The sequence below is a fragment of the Xiphophorus hellerii genome, chromosome 1 (genome assembly GCF_003331165.1).
Source record: "Xiphophorus hellerii strain 12219 chromosome 1, Xiphophorus_hellerii-4.1, whole genome shotgun sequence".
Taxonomy (NCBI): Eukaryota; Metazoa; Chordata; class Actinopteri; order Cyprinodontiformes; family Poeciliidae; genus Xiphophorus; species Xiphophorus hellerii.
In genome coordinates, this window is record NC_045672.1 from 5,672,551 (window position 1) to 5,697,590 (window position 25,040).

At 40.1% G+C, this 25,040-nt stretch overlaps 1 protein-coding gene across 2 annotated transcripts; it reads left to right on the forward strand.

Moving 5' to 3' along the window:
• Positions 1-1,411: 1,411 nt before the first annotated feature.
• ap4b1 (adaptor related protein complex 4 subunit beta 1) lies at positions 1,412-23,888 on the forward strand. 2 transcript variants are annotated; one of them, XM_032569661.1, is made up of 13 exons: positions 1,412-1,736; positions 2,689-2,913; positions 2,999-3,129; positions 4,096-4,243; positions 6,599-6,884; positions 7,162-7,260; positions 7,915-8,026; positions 9,328-9,411; positions 9,536-9,639; positions 13,106-13,313; positions 13,391-13,705; positions 17,040-17,192; positions 23,341-23,888. In XM_032569661.1, the coding sequence occupies exons 1-13, from the start codon at positions 1,624-1,626 to the stop codon at positions 23,787-23,789; spliced, it is 2,427 nt and encodes an 808-aa protein (XP_032425552.1). In that variant the 5' UTR covers positions 1,412-1,623; the 3' UTR covers positions 23,790-23,888. The 2 variants fall into 2 exon arrangements, with proteins under 2 accessions (XP_032425552.1, XP_032425561.1); XM_032569670.1 differs by having other exon boundaries at positions 1,413-1,736; positions 23,344-23,888.
• The last annotated feature ends 1,152 nt before the right edge of the window (positions 23,889-25,040 follow it).

Consider the following 25,040-nt stretch of genomic DNA (forward strand, 5'->3'; position numbering starts at 1 on the left):
TAGATTTGAAAATGATCAAAATATGCAGCGATGATTGTTTTTGCAGACCTTATACTCTGAAAAGTATAAATATTTTATCCATCCATAAAACATACTTTTTCTCATCCTTAAAACATGTTTTTTTGTTTTTTTTTGCTGGTATATTTATAGCTTTGACTTGGCAGAAGATTCTGCAGCGAACTGAAGTTTTGCATTTACATTTTCAAAATAGGCCAGGAATGAACAGGAAATTGTGGAAAAGTGATGAATATTGATGTGAGGGTTCTGTCACTTAGCTGTACTTTGAGCAGAAGCATAAAAACATTCCTAAAGATTTAATATATAAATAGAATGGCATCTTATTTGCCTTGAATATTTCTCTGAATCTTTTGGAAACATTTTGCCAGTTGCTTTTGCAGCGCACAGTGTTGTGGTGCACAGGTTCATTACATTTCGAGCTTTTTGGTTGAAGGATGAGGTTGAGTTTTGGTGTTTGAACCTCCGATTTTCCTAGTTGAAAACATTTTTTTTGTTTTGTTTTATAAAACCTTGAACTTATGTTTAGACAAGCAAACAAAAAATAGTATTGGATGCAGAAGTAGTAGGTGCTATTTATGAAACGACGCCTCCTGGGTACTTGAGCCACAGTTTGAAAACCATGGATGACAATAATGTAGAAAGATTACAGGAAAGTTGCTGATAGCAGCAAAACAACGGATGAGTCGATGTTTCCAAACAAAACAACATTACTGAACAGAAATAAAATAAATTCTGAAGCATATGTATATACAGTACAGACCAAAAGTTTGGACACCTTCTAATTCAATGGGTTTTCTTTATTTTCATGACTATTTATAAGGCAATAAATCCCACTTATTAACCTGACAGGGCACACCTATGAAGTGAAAACCATTTCAGGTGACTACCTCTTGATGCTCATCAAGAAAATGCAGAGTGTATACAAAGCAGTAATCACAGCAAAAGGTTGTGAAGAAACTAGAATATAAGGGCTATTTTCAGGTGTTTTACACTTTTTTGTTTAGTGCATATTTCCACATGTGTTATTCATAGTTTTGATGCCTTCAGTGTGAATCTACAATGTCAATAGTCATGAAAATAAAGGAAACTCATTGAATTAAAAGGTGTGTCCAAACTTTTGGTCTGTACTGTATATATACAGTATATATAAATATATATATATATATATATATTTGTTCTCATAAAATGAAATGTAGATTTTACTCGGAACCAAATTCAGCAAAGTATGAATAAGCAATGTGAACTTTTTCTTAAATTTGTGTAAATCCAGAATATTACCTGATAATTTCACAATTCTCGAGCGGAATACACGCAGAGTTTATACATCTCTCCAACATGACGGCGCTCTTGTAAATCCCCTCCAGGACAGCAGAGGGCGATGTAAAATCAAATCCACTGAGCTGCAGAAGAAAATGAAACATGGCGGATGTAAATAAACCAGTCATCAAAGCAGGTTATTGTGGGGAAACAAATAGCAGTTTGAAGCTCTGCTGAGTAATAATTTGGGAATATTTTATACTGAACCTATCTTGTGTTAGTCCGCCCTGTGTCACCTCTGACATTCAGATGGTAACAGGTAATTTATAGTTTTTTCTAGTTCTCATCATGCCGTATCTGAGTGGTAAGGAGACGGTGAAGGAGCTCAGGAGGGCTCTGTCCAACCCCAACATCCAGTCCGACCCTCTGCGGTACCGGAACACCGTGCTCAAAGTCATCAGGTGGGTTTCACCAGCTGTGTCTGCAGGGCCGCTTTTATTGGTTCACAGGGTCGAACCTCCACAGCTGTCGGGCCCGCAGACACCTTAAACATTAAAACCTGTAAGAGCTTTACGAGACATGGACTACAATTTAGACTGAGGGAGCAGAACCCAAACACGTGGAGCTGACTTCTAAAGATTCCTATTAACAACTGAACACAATCAGTTATTATTCTAAATTCTTCTTCTGCTAAATCTTGCTGAACAGTAGAAAAGGGGTTTTATATGCCTTTAAAAATAAAAAGGGATTGTGTATATTCCTAATCTCTGTGAAGCAAATCAAAGTTTCTTAATTGAAATTAGCATTAAATTCACTTTTAAGTATTTTTTTGTAGCTTGCCTTCTCTGAGTAGTCATTAATTCTTTACATAAGGAGCAGGGGTGATGTCCCGCTGTGTGACATCACAGCAGGAGCAGTTTCTGTAAAAACTAGGCTATGCGAACAAAGACAAAATCATTTGAGGTGATACTTCAACACGTCTTCAGCATGTTTTGTTAGTGATTAGTGCAACTGTTACAGCTAGCATTCCCCAACCAGCTGTCTCCTTGTGTTTGTTTCAAATAATAGTGATCCTCACCTTGATTCTGAGATTTTTAAAAGCTGGTAAAATTTTATAATTCAGCTATAAATTTGAGGAATAAAACAGAGCGACTTCCCTGTACTTCTTCCAGCTTTCCGGTCAACCGTTGATGTCTTGCTCTCTCTCTCTACTCTCGCTCTGAGACTCTTCTTCGATGTTAAAGTTTCCTTCCAATCAGCTTCCGTGTACTTGTCTTGACTTTGTTTTAAACTCCTCACATATACTGAAGACAGCTAACTTTGGTTTTTTTCTGCCTCACTAACAGGTTCCGCTCCGAAAAGTGTTTTTCTTAGCCACATGTGGTGATGCTGACGTGTGCTTCTCCGTCTCAGGGCTATGTCTCAGGGCGTGGATGTGTCCGACCTGTTCAGTGAAATGGTGAAAGCCTGCGCCACAGTAGATGTCGTCCAGAAGAAACTGGTGTACGTCTTCCTGTGTTGCTATGCCCACCTGAACCCAGAGCTGTCCCTTCTGGTCGTCAACACTCTGAGGAAAGACTGCCTGGATCCCAACCCCATGGTCCGCAGCCTGGCCCTGAGGAGCATGACCAACCTGAGGTGAGCAGGGAGACATGCATGGCGCTAACGCGAGCCCCGCAGCACTCTGTGACAGATTCCTGATCACTGCTTCTGTGTGTGGCAGGTTGCCCAGCTTGGTGGAGTACGTGGAGCAACCTCTGACCGCAGGGCTGAGAGACAGGGCGGCTTGCGTCCGGAGGGTGGCCGTCCTCGGTTGGGCCAAGCTGCATAATCTCCAACCTGGCTCTGAAATAGGTGGACTTGTCATTTCTTCTGTCTGTCTCTTAAAAAAGAAACAAAAAAAAAAAGAGCGTAAAAAGTAAGAAATCAAACCAGAATAAGTGGGAGATCATTTTTCAACCAAAAGTGATGCAAAAAACAAACAAACTGCCAAATCAGACTGATTTGATCATCATCCAGAAGCATGATGATCAGCAACAGCTAAAGGTTTCTCGTATTGCCAAGGAATTGTTAGAAAAGTTTGATTTAATCCGTGGGATCAGTGCATTTGCTTAGCAGGACCTAGCAGATACTGTCTTTTTGAATCCCTATAGAAGCAACTAATTATGAACGCAGTCTATTTAACAAACTAACAACTATCCAGTTATTTCATTTTAAAGACACATAATATGAGTTTGCCGATTAGAATTGATGTGTTTTAGTGAAGCGGCCTGGTGGTGGCGCCAGCGTTCACATATTTTATTCTCATTTACTCATTAGCCTGTTTTTACCACCAGTTGTGGAAATGCAATAGGAGTGGGTGATATAGCCTTAGAATTGTATTGTAATATTTTGTGGTACTATTTTGATAATTCCAGAAATGACGATAAAAACGATTTAGTGCTACTTTTTATAGAAAGTAGCACTTTTATACCTATAGGCACTAAATCAAAAAAACATTCTATATTAAATAACATTCTTATTTGATACGGGCTTGTTCAGGAAATCAGTCACTTAAAGAAGTGTGACTTGTACCACTAAACTGCACACAATAACTGCTTTTTCATATTTTCAAATTTACTGACATTTATTAATTTTCAGTCATTTTGAATTTTGAAGAAATCAGTAAAAAAAAAAATGTGATAATACCGTCAGCTTTTTTATAATTTTTTTTTAGCATGATTAATTGAATGATAAATCAAAATTCTTTTCATGGTAAGAATTTTTTCACAATAAATGATGAACGAGCGAATAACAGCTGGTGTTTGGGATGCGCTCCAGACGGCGCGGTGGTGAACGAGCTGTACAGCCTGCTGAGGGACCCGGACCCCGTGGTGATGGTGAACTGCCTCAGAGCTCTGGAGGAGGTCCTGAAGGACGAGGGGGGCGTGGTCATTAACAAGCCCATCACTCACCACCTCCTCAACAGGTTGGTCCAGACAAACTGCCCTGGGTTCACTTGGGGTCCAGTGAGACGAGTTAAGGCATAGCTGAGAAGTGGAATGAAAATTAAATATGGATTTTCAACTTGTTTCCAACATCCGGGCAATATGTCTGAAAAGCTGAATTAGGGCTGAAGTATGTGTCACAATATTTTATCAGTCGATATTGACAATTATTGATTTGCTTTTTTGTTTGTTTTAAATATTACCAAACTGGTGACATGACCTTTCCTGTTTTATCCAAAGTTTTCACTCAACGTCGTTATGTTTTTATTTTAAGTGGCGAAACCTGAAACTGCTGCTGTGCAAGTTACTCTACAGCAGGGGTGTCAAACTCCAGTCCTCAAGGGCCACTGCCCAGCAACTTTTACATGTGCCTCTGCTGCACCACACCTGAATATAATAATTAGGTCATTAGCAAGGCTGTCAACAGCCATCACAATCCACAATACTGCTCTGAAGAACCTCAGATAATATGAGTTCCAACAACATTTAATTCCCTTTTGTGATCAATAGAGTATTTTTAATTGAATTGTATTGATCACGTGAAAGCATAACTGTCACAGAAATGTCAACAATCCATTCCCGGAAAGGGGAAACTCCAGGTAGAACTAAGCACCAGCACACAGAACTACAAGCAAAACACACTGAAAATATACTGAACTAAAGAAGAGGAACGCAAACGAGGGACAGAACAGGAAGTCATTACTGTATGTATGAGAGGAGCAGGAAATCAAATGAAAGAAATTGGATTGTCATCATAAACCTCTATTAGCAGCTGAGGGGAGAACAGGATGGATGAAGGCAGCAACAGCACCATGCTAGCTCCCATCAGAGACACTTTACACTTCAAAAGACAGCCAGCTGGATTTGAAACCACCTCCCCCGAACATCATTTATTCTCCCTCCTGCTGACCAGAAGAAGACACAGTCTAATTAAAGCTGAACTACAAAACAGCTTCCTCCCTTTTAGTGTGCTTAAACGTACACTTCCTACACACGCTCTCTACCATGACTGAATTATTTTGTTCACCAGGGTCCTAAAAATGAATTTGGGTTATTACATATATATATATATATATATATATATATATATATATATATATATATATATATATATATATATATATATATATTATATTATATATATATTTTAGTCTTTTTTGTCCTAAAAAAATAGTCTCAGTTTGATTTTCTTTTAATTTGAGTTAAGTTCAACCCAAAACTGTTCAAAATATTTGTAATGATTCTTTCAATTCTATTTTAAGGATGGGTAAATTTCATCATCATCATCATCATTCCAGAACAATAAGAAGAAATGTTGTGAAAACAAAGAAATGATCTGGGCCAGATTTTAGAAAAGGACAGATTTTTTGAGAGGCACTTTTCCTTTTTGATGAATGTGTGTTTTTCAAACATTGTACTTTATATGAAACTCATAGGCCCAAATTAAGTGATATGTATTCATTTTGGGGGGAATTTTATGAATGCAGATATTGAAATATTTGAAAATAATGCAGCTGTAGCAGCTTTCTTTGGAAACAACGTTGAGTTATTGGTTAGAGGATGTATTAAATCTACCATGCATCAATTCCTACCTGCTGATGTGTAGGTCTGCCAATTAATGTACTGTAATTTGCAAAGTTAAAGCTGCAGTATGTAACTTTTGTAAAAAAAAAAAAAAGATTTTTTCACATATTTGTTGAAACTGTCACCATGTCATGACATGCAGATAATCTGAAAAAACGGAGCTCTTCTGTCTTCTCCCAGTGCTAACTAGAAACAACCAATCAGATATTAGTGTCAATGATTGACAGCACTCCCCTCCCTCGCTTTCTACTCCGCTGCAGGTAGCATAGTCTATCGTGAATGCTAAGGCTAGTTTGCATGCCCACTGATGACGACGGATAAACGGTTTTCATGTAACAGGAAGTTGTTTCTCCATTACTAGCACATTTGGGAGCGAGTACATGAGGCCGATTGACAACTGATTGGTCGTTTTTGGTCGAGGGAGGCGCATTTCTTCAGACGGCAAAAACAGTTCAGGGAGGATGTGGAGGACTACCTGTCTCATAACAAACTGTCACGACATGATGACAGTTTTAACAAATATGTAAAAAACTTATTTTTTTATGAAAGTTACATACTGCACCTTTAAGGACTTTTTTTCGTTGGTGAAGAGGGCCCCAAAACTGGCTCCGGCCCACGGCCCCTCATCCTTGTGAATACGGCCCTGGTAAAGATAGACAATACATATAGAAGAAGAACAAGATGGAGCCCGCAATGAATCCTTCAGGATGTCTACCAGTGAACGTCGTGTATATAAAATGTTTTGCTTCCAGGCTAAAGGAGTGTGACACTTGGGGCCAGTCGGAGGTGCTGAGGGTCCTCCAGCGGTACCGACCCCAGTCAGAAGACGAGCTCTTTGACATCCTCTCCCTGCTGGACTCCTCCCTGGTCAGCCCCCACCCTCCTGTCATGGCGGCCACCCTCAGCCTCTTCCTGAGCCTCTGCTCCATCCTTCCTGCGGTCAGCCAGGCCGCCCTGGAGCGAGTGCGAGGACCTCTGCTGGCCGCATGCGGGAGTGGATCGAGGGAGATGAGGTTTACGGCCCTCTGTCATATACAGGTGAGAGTTTCAGCACTAACATCTCATTTATTTATGTGTCACTTCCAGACTGTTTCTACACTGCAGCGTATAATATTTTTGCATACTTCTTACAATACAATGAATGCATTTTGAGCCTTAAATCAATCTTATCTGTAAAATCTTATGTGCCTGATCATGTTATTACTTAACCCATCATCTGCCTCTGTTAATACCCAGAGACTAAAACCTAATATTTTGAGGTTTTATTTGTTCATTAGTGTATAAAATCAAATAAAAGTTTTTTGTGTTTTTGCAGCTGCTGTTGCGTTCCATCCCCGGCCTGCTGGGGGAGCACTACAAGCGTTTCTTCTGTAGCTACGCTGAACCGGCCTACATCAAGCGGAGAAAAATGCAGGTAGTGCTTTTATGCCAAGCAAAGTTTTTGTCATAAGTTATTCCTTCACACTTTGTGTGAAGCTGGCTGTTGGTTGCCAGCTGGAGGCAACCGACAGCTGGTTGCCTCCAGACAACCAGCTGTTCATTTAATCCTGGAGTGGTTTTGATCCGTGGTTCTCTGAAGGACTTTTAGATGACAATGTTCATTGTTGTCATTGCAACAACGATTCTCCAAGTATTCGATTGGTTTCTTTGTTGTTTCTTTTTATTTTGCTGAATTGTCAGACTTTTTGTTGCGTGAATATCCACAAATCGATCAGCATCTGTCACATCTACTGATGCTGCAGCAGTACCCTCCACTTCCAGCATTGGGTCCAGTTTTAGCTCAGAGACGTCCCACACTGGTTGCTAGTAACTACCACCGGGAGCACTGGGAGAAGTCAGAGGAGCTCCATTTTTTCCCAAAGATTATCTGTCTCATACCAAACTGCTATGACATAGAGACAGTTTCAACAAATGTGGAAAAAGATTATTTTTTTTTTAAGATTTAAAAAAAAAGAGGAAATTATTGAGATCGTCTTAATGTCTCATGCGATTAATTGATTTATTGCTTATTGCTACAGACCTAACAGCATGATGCATTAACCAGAGGTGTGTGTGTGTGTGTTTGCAGGTGCTGGTAGAGCTGGTGAATGATGAGAACGTTGTGATGATACTGGATGAACTGAAGGGTTACTGCACTGACGTCAACACAGACACCGCTCAGACCGCCATCTCAGCCATTGGTAAGAACACACACACAAACACACGCGCGCGCAAACCGTCACTTATCTGTGACGATATGTATATATGGTACCTTTTTTTGTGTTTCACTTAGCTAAACATTGTCATTACAAGTGTGTATCCAAAAGGATTTAAAATTCAACCATCCCTTGATGGCTCCGTTAAAGTTTTAAAATATAAATAACAAACAAAAGCAAGGTTTTTTACTTAAGAAGTAGACGTCTGTAAAATCTGTATAAATAAATAAATCTGAAAAGGTTTTCTAACCAAATTAGAAAAAAAAGCCTTCTCTCCGAAGAGTCCCACTTAAACTATCACTACAAGACGTAGCATGCAAAAAAAAAATCCTGTTCTAGCAAGATGCACAACTTGTTAAAACGAGAACGTCTTCTTGTTTTGAGGAGATAAAAAAAAAATATCTTGCTATGGCAACATTTATATCTCATTTAAACAAAAAATATCCTCTTTCAAACAGCAAAAGTTGTAACAGCAAAACAGCAACACCTCTCTGGATTCTCAGATGTCGCGTAGAAGAACCAGGGAGAGAAGGAGAATTAAAGCGAACCCTTTTACGCGTTTTTAAGAAGTAAAAATCTTCAAAAGGTGAATTTTTATGTCTCGGTGTAACGAGAATCTTTTCATTCAAAACGAGAAACTTTCTTGCTGTAACGAGATATAAAGCTCATCTCACCGGGATGAGAAATGTTCTCGTTTAAACAAAACACTGTCATGGTTCTGGGTTGTATTGAGTGCCTTGTGTACATAGTATCACCTGCGTCATTGTTTCCCTGCTGGATCCTTGCCTCTTCTCTGTCCTCCTCCTCTTCTTTGTCTCCCTGGGTCTTCTCCTGGTCCCCTTCCTCGCTTTGGAATTGTTTCAGACTTTTATTAAACCTTTATTGCAACTTCCACTCCTGTCTCTGCCTTGATCCTCTACTCACCTCCATCAGATCATGACAGACACTGCTCCCGAATTTATTTTCGAGATCTGGCAATTAAACACATTTGTAATGATAAGTAAGAAAATCACAAAGTGTCTAAAACTCTTTGTAGCATGGAATGGCAGGTAGTCTCTGTGTGGGGAAAACGTGCTGTTATTCCTGTCTGTGTTTCCATTGCTGAAACCATATTAGACGTAAAACAATTCTGTTTCCCTTTATTAAATCAAATATGCAGCAAAAGGAAAACATTTTTTTGCTTATGTTTATGAAAGCACATTCCGGAATCTGAAGCTGAGATCGCTGTGGTGTTGACTTTTAAGCTCGTATATCCTGTTCTGTCTCCCTTTGTGTCCCTCTGTCAGGTCGCATCGGCCGAAGCTACAGTGACAAATGTCTGGAGATTCTCACCGGACTGCTCGGGCTGAAACAGGATCAGATAACCTCAGGTATAAATCAGCCCCGCAACATTCAGAAAAATAATCCCCATCATCCTCTCTTGAGAACATGTTGATCACTAGTAACTGTGTGGTTTTCTGTCCTTTGTCCTCCTGCCCCGCCCCGTTCTCCCAGCGGTGGTGCAGACGATACGTGATCTGGTCTGGGCGTGTCCCCAGTGCAGCGATGCCGTGTCTTCAGCCCTGGAGGGCTGCGAGGAAGTGCTGCAAGACAGCCAGGTTAGAGCCCAGATCCTCCCGCTGTCGCCCTGATGGGGCTCCGTTTCACAGAGTAAATCAAATCAACCTGATTCATTGGATTTAGACATACACATAGGCCTTCATACACATAGGCCTTCATACACATAGGCCTTGGTTTGCAACGTTTGCAAATCAAGACCTCAAAGTCCACCTCCCTCAGCAGCTAGGACTCTATGGCCATCAGGGGCGCTGCAAAAAGCCTCTTCCAACCCAGAGTTGTCATGAGGTCATTTTTCTCTTTGACACAGACGTCAGACTTTATTCAAATGAATGTTTACAAAACAGCCAAATAAAATGTTTTGTTGAGATTAAAATAATACATTCTTTGTTTTTCAGGAACTGGATAGACTTGCTAATAAATGGAGTATGCGTTTGCTTTGAGGGCTAAGTAGAAAGGCCGATATTCATCAACCGCTTTATATATTGTTGTTTCCTCATTTTGATCAGCCCTATTGCTTCTATTCCTCCCGTACACGAGGAAGCTGTTTCTTCCATGTTTGTAAATGAGAATAGTTTTTGCATTGTTTTACATGTGTGGTCTCACTCGGGTTTATGAGTAGTACAGAAACCAGGCCGCGTTACAACAGTGAGAAAACGCTCCTGTAACAGGAAGAAACCTCCAGCAGAACCAGAACCACACTCAGTGTGAGCGCTCACCTGCTACGACCGACGAGACGGAGCAGAGACACTAAAAAGATTTGTGGTCTCAAATCTATAAGAAGTTTGTGCGTCAAGGGCAGAGGAAGTCTGACTACTAGCATGCACTGAGTTATTTTCATGTTCCTTGACTTAGATAACAGTAACCAACAAAATGCTGCATTCAAGCAGCTCACAGCAAGTATCATTATACACTAATATTGTGATGGTGACTGCAGCAAAGTAGGAGCTCTCATTTCATCCTTTGCTGTATTGTGTTCATTCCACAAGGTGTTTTTCAGGAGTGGGTGTGTTTCAGTGGGAGCAGCGGTCTCATAGGGGCGTGAGCTGAATTCCAGCTTTTCCCACCTCATATCCATGCCTTGCTCTAAGCCCCTGATGTTGGAAACCCGACGGGTTTTCAACATCAGAAGTTCCGATGTTGTTCCGATGAGTTCCGCTCATTTAGTCAATTAGATTTCTATTTGCAATAACATAGAGCCCTGTTGTTTGTTTCTCTCCTAAATGTCGTCTCTACTTTAAGGAAGGTGGTTTGTGGCTTTTGTGAGACAGGCTTAGTGAAATAAAAAAATACCTTCCCCCGAAACCCTCATACGCTCAGTTCTGTGAAATAGAAGCTGCACCCGTACTGACTTCTTCCGTTTGTTTTGGGGGGGTTTGTCGCACTTTCAGAACATTTTAAAATTAGACAAAGAAATCACTTTTTTCTTTTTTCTTTTTTTTTTTTTACATACTGACTAAATTAGTGCAGAAGACCTTCATCCTGATGTCACTGAGCAGAAATAGTTTTTATTTTACTAACTGAGAGTGCAGCGCTTAAAGTTCACTGAGATCACTATCTAAATGTCTTCAAGATCCAGTGGGCTTAGCATAGAGTATTACTAAAGAATATAAGAGGTTCCACATGTGAAACATTTCTGAGGATGTGGTAGGAAGTCCAAAGCGATAGCGATGAAGCCAAGAATTTCCACCAAGGCTGTCCTGCAGACTGTGGACCATGCCTTGGTAGCAGTCCAGCAGACGGTTGCTACTGCTGGACTCCGTAGATGCAGACCAAGGAGGAAGTGACCTCTGACCCAGTGCAAACGATGGGAGACTAGCTATACTCAAAACTGTGTCGATATTCCGCTAATGTCAAGAAAACACAATTGCACAGTTTTTTCACAGGTGTTTCCAGTAACTAAAAAAATGCAATTAAAATCACACGAGTCCGAATGTTCACACAATAAGTTGTTCAACTTGCTGTCTTCTTAATTGTTTTCACCAGCAGTAAAATCTGGTTGTTCATATGACTCATGTGACGTGAAAAAAAGTGTTTCCAGTGCAGTCTTTCAAAATACACCAATTTCGATGGAGCCGAAAAACCGCCTCGTCCTAGCACAAAAAGCTTCTGCCGCGTTTCCAGATTTAGCTTCGTAATTCCAATTTGCACGATTTTATGGTCGGTGGAAACACGACCAGTGTTGGACATCATCTCACTCCTGAACTGGAGAGCTCCTGCAGTGACAGACTGTGGGTCCTTCCTCCCAGCAAGGGAGCAACTCAAAAACTCAATAACTGCTACCGTTTGCATATTTTTTTCACTTTCTTGTAAATATTCCAATATTTCTATTATTTGCACATTTCTTAGTCTGAGAATATTTTTAATAACCCTACTATACTTTTTCTTATGTTGTAAATTCTCACAATACAGTCTCATATTTCTTATTGTTTCTCAGAATCAGAATCAGAGTGCCTTTATTGTCATTGTACAAAAGCGCCACAAAATGCATATTAGTATTATTTCGTGGTTTGGTTGGGCTGTTGATGAGGCAAGGCTTCCCCCAGTGTCATATTAGCCTGGCGGACCACCAGGCTTCACTTGCATCGTTTGTTTATTTATTCTAGGCTTCTTTTTTTTTTTAGACACTAGTAACAATGATAGCAGAGACGAGCTGAAGTAAACTCTCTGGTGAAACTGTTATAAGCACAATGGCAGCATAGTACAGTATATTGTACAGTCAGTGTGTGAACAGAAAAGGAGACTGAAGTCGTGTCTTTTTATTAACCACAAAGAGCTCTGCAACCACTTCCTGTTTCTGCTGCTCCATATGATAACAACTTCAGCGAATAAAGTGACAAGTCATGGATGAAGTATCAAACATTTTCTAATGCTTTAAGTAGGATTAAATAACAGAAGTGAAAAAAATATTTTTAATTGTATTTTTATGTGTTTGCCTTTTTTAAGACGTTATAGTTGGTGTCTTGGTATTGTTGGTAATGTCGTCTAATTTCACATAACTACTAAGTCATGTTTTCAAATTTCCTGTTAGATTCAGAGTTAACTCATTAACACAGTGAGCCACTGGATGAGTGTGCTAGCTCCTCAAAACTATGCTAGCATAGCCAGTTTTCTGGGGGAATCTGGGCGGATATTTCCATTGTAATACCAATGGAGACATATAAAAATTATATAATGAGTTATTAGAAGTGTTTTAGTTGCTGCAACAGCCACTAAAACATTGGCTTTTCTATTGTTTACTGAAAGGGCTATGAATAATTTCTAATTCCACTTCTAATTCTTATTCCAACAAAACAGGCTTTTACTGTTTTAAATCAGATACAGAGATGCACACTGGGAAACATTCACCACATGTTTGCATACTATTTTGTTTTATTGGATGTATTTCTAAATACATTTCAAAAATAAACAAAGCATGTGGGGAAAGGTTTAAAGGCCAGGTCTGCACCGCCCACATTATTCCAATCTGTCTGGAAATAAATGAATCATTCATTTTTCATCCACCAGGGCAGGCAGGCGTTGCTGTGGCTGTTGGGCGCCTATGGGGAGAGGATTTCCAGCGGCCCCTACACATTGGAAGTGTTCATCGACGGAGTGAGAAGCGAAACCTCCATGGAGCTGAAGATGGAGCTGCTGACGTCCACCATGAGGCTGTTTCTGTGTCGTCCTGCTGAGACTCAGGACATGCTGGGGAGGCTGCTGCACTACTGTATAGGTGCGTGTCTGCAATTAGACGCCTGACTTGAGTGATAAACTGACAATTGGCACCAAACACAACGTTGTGTTTTACAGAGGAGGAGAGAGACATGTGTGTGCGCGGCCAGGCTCTCCTCTATTACCGCCTGTTGCAGCGTGGGATCGCAGAGACGCGAAATGTTCTCCAGGTCCGGAGATCAGACCTCTCCATGGGTGCTTTAATCGGCCGCCCGGCTGAACCCGTTAGCCAGTGGGTGAGCAGCTTTAACACTCTGGAGCCTCTGAAGCACCGTTCAGTAGAAGTAGAGTCAACCAGTAGAGGGAGCCCAGAACACCTGGCATCTATTCCCAAATCAAACGCGGACCTTCCGGATGATCTGAACTGCAGACAACTTGAGATGGTTCATTTAGGTGAGCAATCAGATTTTCTGGATTTTTCATTTTGTTTCCTGTCCTTGCACTGTATGCTGGCGTTTTTGAAGACACGTTAAGTTTGTCAAAACATGATGAAATGGAGATTTCGTGGAACTCCCTGGAAAAGTCCTGACGCACGTTTGATATTTCTTGTTTTAGATGTGCTCCCATGCAGAAACGCTTTTGTATGCCGTAACTCAATGATGTGCATTCATAGTGTCCTGCTGTGTCATGTCCGGGTGTGTTACTTTTTCTCCAAGTCATCGTCTCTTTGTTGTTTTTGTTTTGTTTTTCTTCATTAGAGGATCCGCTAACCACCTGGGAATGACATTTCAGAGCTCCCAGTGCGTCCACAAGTGCTCAGATACTTATTAGCCAAATGAATTAGATGGTAAATGATGGCCAAGATCAAGTGTTGGTATAATTCCAGATTTGAGTTGCAATGATCAAGCTGAAAAGTGGTTACCAGCCAACTTTAGTTTTTTATTTAACCTTTATTCGACCAAAATTCCATTGAGATTAAAAACCTCTTTTTGTTGAAGAGTCTCGGCCAAAATTGAGGAGAAAAGAAAAAAAACTTTTAAAAGTTACACAGCTGAAAGAGAATGACAAGCTATGAAAAGCAGGTGCATGGTTTCTCTGTGCATCTCTGTTTTCTACTTTTGATATGTAAGGAAAAAGAAGATACAAAAGGAAGCCTGGATCTGGTGAAAAAAATGATTGAGACATTAAATAAGATTTATATATAGAGGTGGGAATATCTGGGGAAAAAAACTATATGTTTTAAGAAAACACAGTGAGCATGTAGGAGTTTTCCAGGGGAAAAAAAAACTTCTTGAAACATATATTATACATAACATAATTCAATCAGTGTCTCCTTTGTAAAGCAATGCTTGTGCTTAATCATCCACAAGCAGACAGTGGCATATTTTTTGCAGGGGGAAGTTTGTGGTGTTCTATATAGGCTAAGTCATCACTTTGTGTGTAAATACATTTGACATCTCATAGAAATCGGCTCAAACTGCAGGAACCATGTGGTTTTAACAGTTCTGTGTACCGTGAAAAGGGAACCCACGCCATGCCTGTTTGGCATGCAGTGAAACACAGCCTGGACTTGCCCAGGCCTCAGAAGCATTTAGCATGTGATATATTACACTAGACTATTGTTTCCTGCATAAAAACTAATCTGAATTGCAGCAGCAATGAGTGATAAACAAAGCAGCTTTTAGAACCACCGTTAGCAGCCTTGACCTGAGATGGTCCTCTGTCAGTCTCTAACACTTTTGTGGGGAATTTTATCTACTATTTGCTCAAATATTTGTGATTTTGATGATGTCATTTGACTAAATGTAATGTTTATTGACTCCCAACTTACTTTAATTGGTTGTTTTAGTTTTTCTCTTTATGTGAATAGGGGCAGATATAAGTTTGTACTTCTTAAATTTACTTATTTTGAATATGCAAATAATGCCTAACTTCCCACTTGTTTCTTAATAACATACATCTCACAATAATTTAATAAAAATTAAAGGAGGCACAATAGCTATAGAACACCATAACCAAGGAAGATTATCTGGCATAATCAAAAAGGATTGGACAGAAGTAGAAGCTTATTGTCTTATTATTAAGAATAATTATACATAGCCATATGAACACATATATACACAAATTCTTTACATACATGCTTGCACATACCTACATATTTGCGCGCACATACTTGCATACTAACATACCAATATATGTATTTATACCTCTACAAATACAAATCTTCCCTATTATCACCATCTCAATTTGTGATGAACAGTCTTATCCACTATATGTTTCTAACATTACATTTTTATACATTTTCTTAAACTGTGTGATATTTGGATTTTGTTTGAGATCCTCACATAAATGATTCCATAGCCTAACACCAGAAACAGATACAGAGAAACTTTTGGTTGTTCGCCTGGTTAAGATTTTCAAGTTATACTCCCCTCTTTGATTTCACCCTCCCTCGCAGTTCTTAAATAAACATCGAATATTTTCTTGTAATTGTCTCTTATTTGCCTTATACATAGTAATTTCTCTCTGGTGTGACACAATATCAATAAGTTGTAGTAATTTTGACAGCTTAAGATCGGTGTGTCCCAAATAGCTGGCTTCGTGTATAGTGCTCCATTTCATTCATGATTTCTTTTCGTCATTACATAAACTGTTCGTGTTAATTATTGAGGGAATGAAATTTGAAAAAAAAAAACAAAAAAACATAAAATGAATTGAAAATGAAACTAAATCACTTAAAAGTACTTTGAACTGCCTTGTTGCTCAAATCCATCCATCCATGTGAAATGTGCAATACAAATAAACTTGACTTGTTCAATGAAGCACACAACAGTCACATCACCTGCGTATCTGCTGTGGTTAGCCTGGCAGTCATGGGTAAACAGGGAGAAAGGGGCGGGGCCTCTCCAACAACTTATCAAGGTTAAAAGAGTTAAAAGCCGAGCTGAGCAGCATCCTTACCGAGGAATTTGGCTTTTCCAAACGAATGTTTTGGACGTAGGGAATTTTTTGAATGTTTTGGGTTTAAAAAGCAATTGGTCTCTCTGTTATTTTTGGATGTAACGCCTTTGTATTTACAGAAGCTCAAGTTTTGCTCAAGTTTTACTCAAGTTTTGGTAACCAGATCTCTCCTCCATTATGAACTTGTCGTTAAACAGTTAAACCAGCAGAGTGGTTTAATGCAGAGTGTTGCGATAAGGAGCTGGATTAGACATGCTCCAGACGTTCTGACCTGTTTGGAAGAATCCGGACCAATCAGGCAGCATGACTCCTGTAAACACAGCCCGCATGTGATCGTTATTGCGCCGGACCGGTTCTGTGAATCCTACTGCATAATGCTTGTTGTGGTACCCCGCAGTGTGGTTTTCTGTCTCAAAGCGTGACTGCAATGTCTGCAGTGGGACCATCAAGGTCATTTCATATTGAAAAGCTGCTCCTGAAGTGCATTTTGCTCTGCAGTTTTCCCCCAGTGTGTCTCAGGAAGTGACCGGCCCAATAGACTGAGCGATTTAGAGTGCAATGACCAAAACCGGAGCTGAATCGCATTTCTTCCATCATCGTGTTGCATGCCACACGTATCCCGCTACTAGAGTGTATTTATAGCTCTGACATCAGAGGTTCCTGTTTACTTCCTGCTAATCTAATGTGGCTGGTGGTCGTGGTGCACAACAAGCACAAGACGCTCGGGTCAGATTTGATTTAGTTTGAGATCAAAAGATGATTGCATGTGCTTGAGTAGCAACTGTGTCTCCTGCACCCTGACTGTGCGCCTCTGTTCATCCTCCAGGTTCAGACGGCGCCGCTCAGCGTTTGGGCTGCCCGGCTGGCCTCCCGGCTCCCGGCGCCGAGCCCAGCGTCACTCTGTCTCTTTCTCCAGCCGTCACCCCGGAGGAGTTTGAGCGCCTGTGGACGCAGCGGCGTGCTTCGCGCTCAGAACCAGGTAATGGAGCCGAAGCTTCCTCTCGCTTACATTGGTCAGGATTAATGTAAGCGTTAATGTCATTTTACGTTATTCGCTTACATTAAGCAAATAGGTCTGTCGAGGCCCAGGATGCGAAGTTTTCACCTGAGTGTCGTTACCTTCTCTATTTGAAAACAGCTGCAGCGTCTGATTACACAACTTTAACATTAATGTCGTTGCAGCCTTTTTCTGCAGTCCATCTGACAATTTAGTAATAAGCAGCTGCGTAGTTACACCATAGCTACTGTTAAACTGATTTAGAGTGTTTCCACACCCTAGTCCGGTAGAATTGGTTCAATTGGAGCCCGAAATTGCAACGTTTGTTAGCTCCTATGGTTTGTTTTCACGCTGCACTGAGTCAAACAATCTAAACTAATTGAAGAACTTGTTCACTCCCTCGCCTGTGGTTGCACTGCACCAAGAACCGCTGAAGGAAACAACACGAAAAACCTCAGAAGAAAACACTCTTCACCAAAAGTAAACAAGAATGGAGCAGCGTCAGGTTTTAGCAGTTATAGGATCGGATCTCCCTTTTGTCTTTGGCAAAGGACCATGAGGCATTTCTCTCAGTAGCACTCGACTTCCCCGTTTGTTTTGGTGGTGTTTATCCACATAATCTGGTTCCTGCTTTCGGCCCGGTCTCCTCTCAGCTCATACATGCTTTGAATATGCACATATGAATGCAACCGAACCGAGACTGAGGTTTGTGGGTGAGCCAGAGTTCACTTTTCTGATCCATTCTGAGTTTTAGTACCAACTCTAGTTTGATTACTTTAATCAAACTAGAGCAGACGACACAGAGCTGGTGTGAATGCACCCTTAAGAGTAGAAAAGAAAGATGTTTTCTTCGGGTCAATAGGTTTTTCATGTGTCTAGATCTTTATCAGGGCTGAAACTAATGGACCTTACAAACTCAGAGCTTTCACTTTAGGCTTCTAATTGCACAACACATTTCCATGCCTTGATTCTATCTATCTGGTCTTGGCTTCATATTTAAATGAATTACTATGAATGAATTGAGCAGAAAACCCACCAATGTTGATGCACATCTGTTGAAATAAAGCAAAGGCAAATATTTTTGCTTCCTCAAAGACCGCAGCTGTTTGATAAAAGCAGTTTGTGCTGAAACATTAGCGTCAACAGAAATCTGCTGTTAATTTTGCCTCAGTGTCTCAACCATCTTTCTAGTTATTGTATTCCTTTGCGGGAGAAACCATGGAGGGATTTTCTCCGTGTAACTCTTCCATGAATTCTCTTTTTATGGCCGTCTCTCTTTGTTAGTGCTAAATCGTTAGCATCGTCTGCAGTGCTTTCCATAATGTTCTGTGTTCTTCTTGTAGTAATTTCAGTCAGCTGTTCACTCCCGAGAGTTTTTACCATTGGTGGGAAATGACTCCCACTGTGGGACTCTGGACTCCCAATAGCTTAGGAAAGACTTTCCAGACTGATAGAAGCCTGTTAGCCTACTTCATGCTGTCAGACAGGTCCCACTTCAGAGATTTATGTACTTTTCACTCCTTAGATCAAGCAGTAATCTGGCGAGAGCATGGCCAGTGAAAATGATTTCAGCTTCCCTAAAAAATTGGATTAATTAGAGTTGATTTATGATGTAACAAGGCAGACATTACGTGTTCTCATTCCACCTGTTTTCCATTAATCAATAAAATCCTCAGTGAGAACTGCATTTTAGATATACCCGAGCTGTGTCTTTGTCCATAAAGTCATATAAAAACATGTGTTTGACTTAAAACAAAGTGTGAGAGAGAAAAAAAAGTGTGTTGGAGAAGAATTGCCACGTCACATCTCTGCCGTTCCCAACAGGTTTCACGTTCCTGATCTGAAACTGTCTAGGAACAAGGGCAGAAATATTCCCAAGCGTTCCTCTCCAACCCATGTGAACCATTCAGATCTTTTACTGTTTGTAGCTGGTGCTGTCATCATGACTTTGAATATTATAACAATCACTGTGAATGAGCATTAAGAAACATTTTCATTGTGCTAAAAGGATAAAATTGGGTTTCAATAAAAATTTATGGAAACTAGCTGTTATGAAACAATGTAAAGGGTCAGATCATGAAGTGCCCTTATTAACCTAATTAGGCTTGAAACCTTAAGCTGAATCTTCAGAGCCACATAAAGACAGTTACAAAGTCAGCCTTCTGTCACCTGAAGAACATTGTTGTTAGTTTATAAATCACTGAACGGTTTAGCACCACAACACATTAAAATCCTGCTGTTGTTGTATCAACCTTCTAGACCTCTCAGGCCTTCTGATTCTGGTTCTGCTCTGCATCCCCAGAACCAAACGAGGAGAAGCAACATTTAGCTTCTCCTTGAGTTTTTTTTTTCTTTTTTTAATCAAGGCTTTAAAACCCCACCTGTTTAGAGCTGCCTTTGATTAATAACAATGGAAACAGTGATTAATACATTTGATGTGTATTTGATGATAAGTTACTCTTGATTATTTTAATAAAAATCGTTGCTTGTTTGCTGTTCACACTATAATTGGTTGTTGTGTTATGTTTTTATCACATAAATCATTTTGAGCTGGCTTGCTGCTAAAATGTGCTGTACAAATAAACTTGATTTAAGCCCTGTCTTGAGCAGCCCTCCCTGTTCACGCAACGCAGCTGCAGCTGTTTATAGGATTGCATTGATGACGTGTGTCATCACAGTCATTTGCAGCACATTGTGTGCCATGCAGCGGAGAACACAAAGAGACGACGGACGTTTAAGATGAGTCATTTTTAATGAGAGGACGGAGAAGACATTTTTGACATCTTTGAGATGATACCAAGCCGCTACCGTAGCTACAAAGGGAGACTGCTGCTTGTTGCGTTAGCATTGTGAGCAGAGCTTAATAAAGTTACAGTCAATTACATGGAACAGGCTGATCCCTGCTGCCGTGATGCACTGCAGGATACGAGGCTGGGTTTACTGTACTGTTATCTGAATTAGTATTTCTCAAGGTTATGCCAATAAAAAAATACATACTTGGTGCAAAAGGTGGGGAAATTTGTGTGTGATTATTTGTCTTTTGTAACAATCCGCCGCTCCCGCATCATCATACCGCCTCTACCAAGTGCTGTTTGGCACTAAAGAGGATAAAACATTTTGTTTCTCTGGCACAACCTGCATATCCGCCTCTGCTGATCGGCCCGCAAATGTGTTTTACTTATTAATATGGCATCATTGAGTGGAAACAGAAAGGTTTTCCAACAGTTTAGCGTTATTACCAAGAAGGATTGTTACAACAAACAGCAGAAAACTCCACCAAACACAAACTTCTTTAATTGAAGTAAGGATTTTCTGGCCAAATTTTTTGCTTCATTCAAAATCGTACATAGCACTTTTGTAAGTAAATATTGTTGAAATTTAGTTAGCTGTTTAGTTGGCTTGGTTGATACTTCTTCAGCGATTATAATGTTTATTTTTTTTCCTTTCAGATTTGACTGTATTTGACTTGTTTTCAGTCCAGTAGCTGAACAATGATAGATCCTTTTTAACACGCGTGAACTTTAAAAAAATAAAAATAAAAATTTAACATCTGGGTGAAGAACCTGTTTCAATTTGGAAATTGCACATTTGTACAAGCTGTTTGCTTGAAGGACACAATTTATTCCCATTTCTTAAACTGAATTTATGAAAAATACCAAAGAATTACTGTTCCTCTGAATGGGAAACTGAGAGCTGTTAGCAGGAAACTGTGTTAACAGTAAATAATCTGCTAAAAGATGAGGCATTTCCTCTGCCCTGTGCCCGGCACAATTTCTGTTTTCCCCCTCCAAATGTTATTGGCCCTTAGTTTTGGAAGGAAGCACTGAATACAATAAAGATAAATATCAATTAAATTTAACTCTTAGCTCTTTGGGGATCAGGCTGTAGTCTATAAACTATGTTATCTTTTGTTGAGCTTTCTGGAAAATGCAACTAAAGGTTCTCGGCTAGCCTCGTGATATACTGGACTATAACACTTTTCACTCCTGTGAACTCGTGTAGAGTTGAGTGTAAAATGACCTTTGCTCTCCATGATAGGGTTGGAACAAGTACTTTTAGTTTGTGGGATGAGAAGATGGTTGATCCTGTGTTTGTAAGGTATGAAAGCAAAGTGTCTCGTTTTCGTTTTTTACAGCCAGCGTAAAACATTTCCAAACTTTGAACTCACTTTTTATTGGCACCTGAACCCAGTTGACCTTGGCTTCACGTATTTTGGAGCTGTTGCCACATTTACAATGTACAAATTTATTGATGGAACTTGACTTAATGCTTTGTTTTGATTATTGATTCTATGTTGCTTTGTGTTTCTGTGTTTGTAATGATGTAAAGCACTTTGAAATGTCTTGCTGCTGAAATGTGCTATACAAATAAAATTTGATTGATTGATTGATTACAATTGTTGGACAATACTTTCAATTCTCCGACTCAAACCAACAATGAAACAAAAGACAAACTGATCTACAGAGACAGAAAAGGAGAAAAGAACAAGAAGAAGGAGGGAACAACTCAAACTCGGTGTCAATTTATTTGTAAAGCACTTTAAAAACAACATGAGCTGCTAATAGCTGTAGGGTAAAAACAAAGTAATAAAATCATCCCATAAAACAAGAAAAGTCATCAGGCTTTACTTGAACACCATGGAGTAAAACGGAGTCTTTAGAAGCACCTTAAAGTTCAACTCAATTATGTTGCTTCAGTATTTAAAGAAAATACCTCTGTGAATTTCAGACAAAAAAATTAATATTCAGCTTTCAGGTGAAATCTCTGGATAAACCTGAAATAACCTTACATTATGAATATATTGTCAATGCAATATCAGTGTGCTCAACAGTCATGTCACAAAGGATTCGTTGGATTGAGATTATTGTTGGGGAATATATTTTAAGAGTTGTGAAGTTGTATTTTTCACGCTAATGTAAAGTCTCTGAGCAGGAAAAGCTCACACTGCACACACATAACAGCCAAAAATGTTGAATGTCACAAAGTAGGAAACACAGACTAGAAACAAGAAAACACACACACATGTACATCGCCTGATATTGTCACCAATATAATCACCATGGCAAGATTTTCTAATATTGTGCAGCCCTGTGACCTTTACAATGACTTTCTCTAGTCAAGTATATCTTTATAGAATATTGAAGCAGGAAGACTCTTCAAAGTTCTTTACATCATGAAAACATCACACAGTCACCAATTGTGAAACAAGCAATAAACATTTTGTTTTATCAAATGCCGTCAGAAGAATCAGCAATAAACAAGCAGAACATTGATTAGAAACTATTCATCTAAAGCAACTCTAAACAGGTGGGTTTTAGTTTAGATTTAAAGGAACTCTGTGTTTCAGCTGTTTTGCAGTTTTCTGTAAGGTCTGTGCGCCACAAATTGTTCCACATTTGTGGTGCATAAAAGCTGAATGCTGAATGCTTCTCTGTGTTTGGTTCTGGTTCTCTGGGACGCAGAGCAGAACCAGAACCAGAACCAGAAGACCTCTAAAGCTGCTTAAAATAGGAACGTCAAAGTTTCAGTACTTTTTGCACAACTTTGCTGTTTCACCAACAATTAGCTTAACAGCTAAATTCACAACAGGTGTTTGATCCATGAATCGATCGATAATAAATGTCCTGATTTGATCAGAATTGAATCCTTTCAAAGGAGGATTTTTTTTTTCAAAGAAGTTCCTGGATAGCTGAATGGCTTGAATAGCACTGTGCTCCAATCTGATGGTTGAATAACATTAAAACAACAAACATCTGTGTTGCTGAGCTCATCTGTATGACCTCAGCAACATAAAGTTGCTATATAACATAATTATTCTTGCTGCAATAATTTAGCAGCCAGAAGAGATTTTGAATTGAAAATTTTTCTTATCTGGTCACTATATGGTTTTTCAGTCATTAATTACAGACCCTCCAATTAACTTGATTAAAAAATGTAATTGAGTCCCGCCACTATTTTTTTAATATGCAATCTTTTCGTGTGAGATCTTGTTGCATCCCTAGTCTGTAATAGTGTATTGATCACTTCGAGATTAGATTTGAATATAATAGTTAGTTACTCAGTTACATTTACTGCAGCACACCCACTTGTTTTATGGTGTTTGTTAAAGATGTTCCTCATTCTGTTTCAGCAGAATCGGCCGATGAGGGAGATGACGGCACGTGGATAGAGGACACCATCAGGTGTGGGGCCGTGCCCCACTGCTCCCCACAGAGCCTTCACGCCGCCATGCAGCTCGTCAACATCCAGACACTTGCCTTCACGCCGTCACACGTGCTCCCGTGGAAAGTCTTCCTTTACACGCACACCTGGCGCGCCGACGCATCCTGCAGCACGCTGGTGCTGGGGGAGCTGCTGTACGCCGGAGAGCTAAATCCAAAACGCCCCGCTGGAGAGACGGAGGGCAACGAACAAACGCAAGCAACGGCGGATGGAGATAAGGACGTTAAAGTGACTCTTCGGCAGCAGCCGCATGATGTTAGCGCCCTGAGGGTCTTTCTGTCAGTCCTCACCACTGTACTGCACACACTTTCCTCTGAGGTGGAAAGTGAGGGAAAAGTGAAAGTGAGCCTAAAGTGAGTTGCTTAGTTGATGTCTCTTCCATCGTGACGTTATCCAGTGCCTTGAATACGGACGTGGGTGAGAAAAGAATGACATGACTTTGACACAGTAACAGGAAGCGGCAGTTATTTTGAGGTGCCTGCCATAGCAATGCATGCCTTGTGAATGCAGTGAAATTCTTTGCTTCTCAATGAATTTCACTGCTCTCCTATGCATTACTATGGCAGGCCCCAATTAACAAATATGCATTATTATGTGCCACTTTATACTACAGTCAAATAACTGCTACCTTCAGTTGTAATGAAAACTCTGTATACATATATCAAAATAAAAGACATTTGACTTTGTATCATAACTGTATCTGGGGCCTGAAATTGGTCTCTGTCTCTTTAAGAACCTCCTAGCTTTCCTGACCCTCCCCCTTCAGCATGTGATGGCAACAGTGTTTCTCCATAATGGTGTCTACAATCATTCTTCGGAGTGGTGTAGTTCCTATGATGAGCTCAGCAGATGTGCAGTTCCACCACTGGGTGTTTGCTAACTGCTACTGCCACTAGTCTGGAGGAGCCGAGTAGGGGAGCTGCTGGGTGGGGGCGCCAAGCTGGAGCTTTGGGTAAGTAGGCGGTGCATTGTATGATCAGGTGTTACCGGCAACACTCCAAATCACAGGAGATTCAAGGATTCCTCGAACATGTACGAATAAATCAAGGCAAAACTCCAGGCATGATTTTTAATGAGGAAATAGAACTATAAAAGGACATAAAGCTCAAAAAAGATGATTTTGCATAACATCCCACCTTTAAATAAACACATCAGTTGAAGAACCCATTGTCGGACGGATTCTGACAATGGGAGAAAAATGTCACCTGTTTTCCCACAGGTTTGTTTTAGGTCAGTCACAATTATCAAAATAATGTCTCTTTGCTAAATATAGGAATGAGAGAATCTGAAGTTTACATTCATTTCCTCAGTTAGCATTCCATTTGAACTCTATGATCTTGGTCTCGACTTTTGGGTTTCCTTCCAGGTATTGTGAGAGAGAAGGTTTCCTTCTCTCTCACAATACTGTGGTTGAAATGAGTCCTGGTTTTTTCCTTCTGATGTAACTGTTTGAAGTCCGGTTTCTGGACCGCCTCACTCACACAGGCCTTTTCAGATTTCAGATTTCCCCACAACGTCTCCATAGGATTGAGATAAGGACCAAAACATTAACTCTGTTGTCCTCAAGCCACTTTAAAACCACTTTGGCTGTGTGCAGAGGGTTTCTGT

Bases quoted from the DNA above. Each gene is read 5' to 3' on its own strand.
- ap4b1 (XM_032569661.1), top strand. From the start codon at position 1,624: ATGCCGTATCTGAGTGGTAAGGAGACGGTGAAGGAGCTCAGGAGGGCT. The intron at 1,737-2,688 runs GTGGGTTTCACC...TCTCCGTCTCAG, and splicing joins ACCGTGCTCAAAGTCATCAG to GGCTATGTCTCAGGGCGTGG. The intron at 13,706-17,039 runs GTGAGCAATCAG...TTCATCCTCCAG, and splicing joins ACTTGAGATGGTTCATTTAG to GTTCAGACGGCGCCGCTCAG.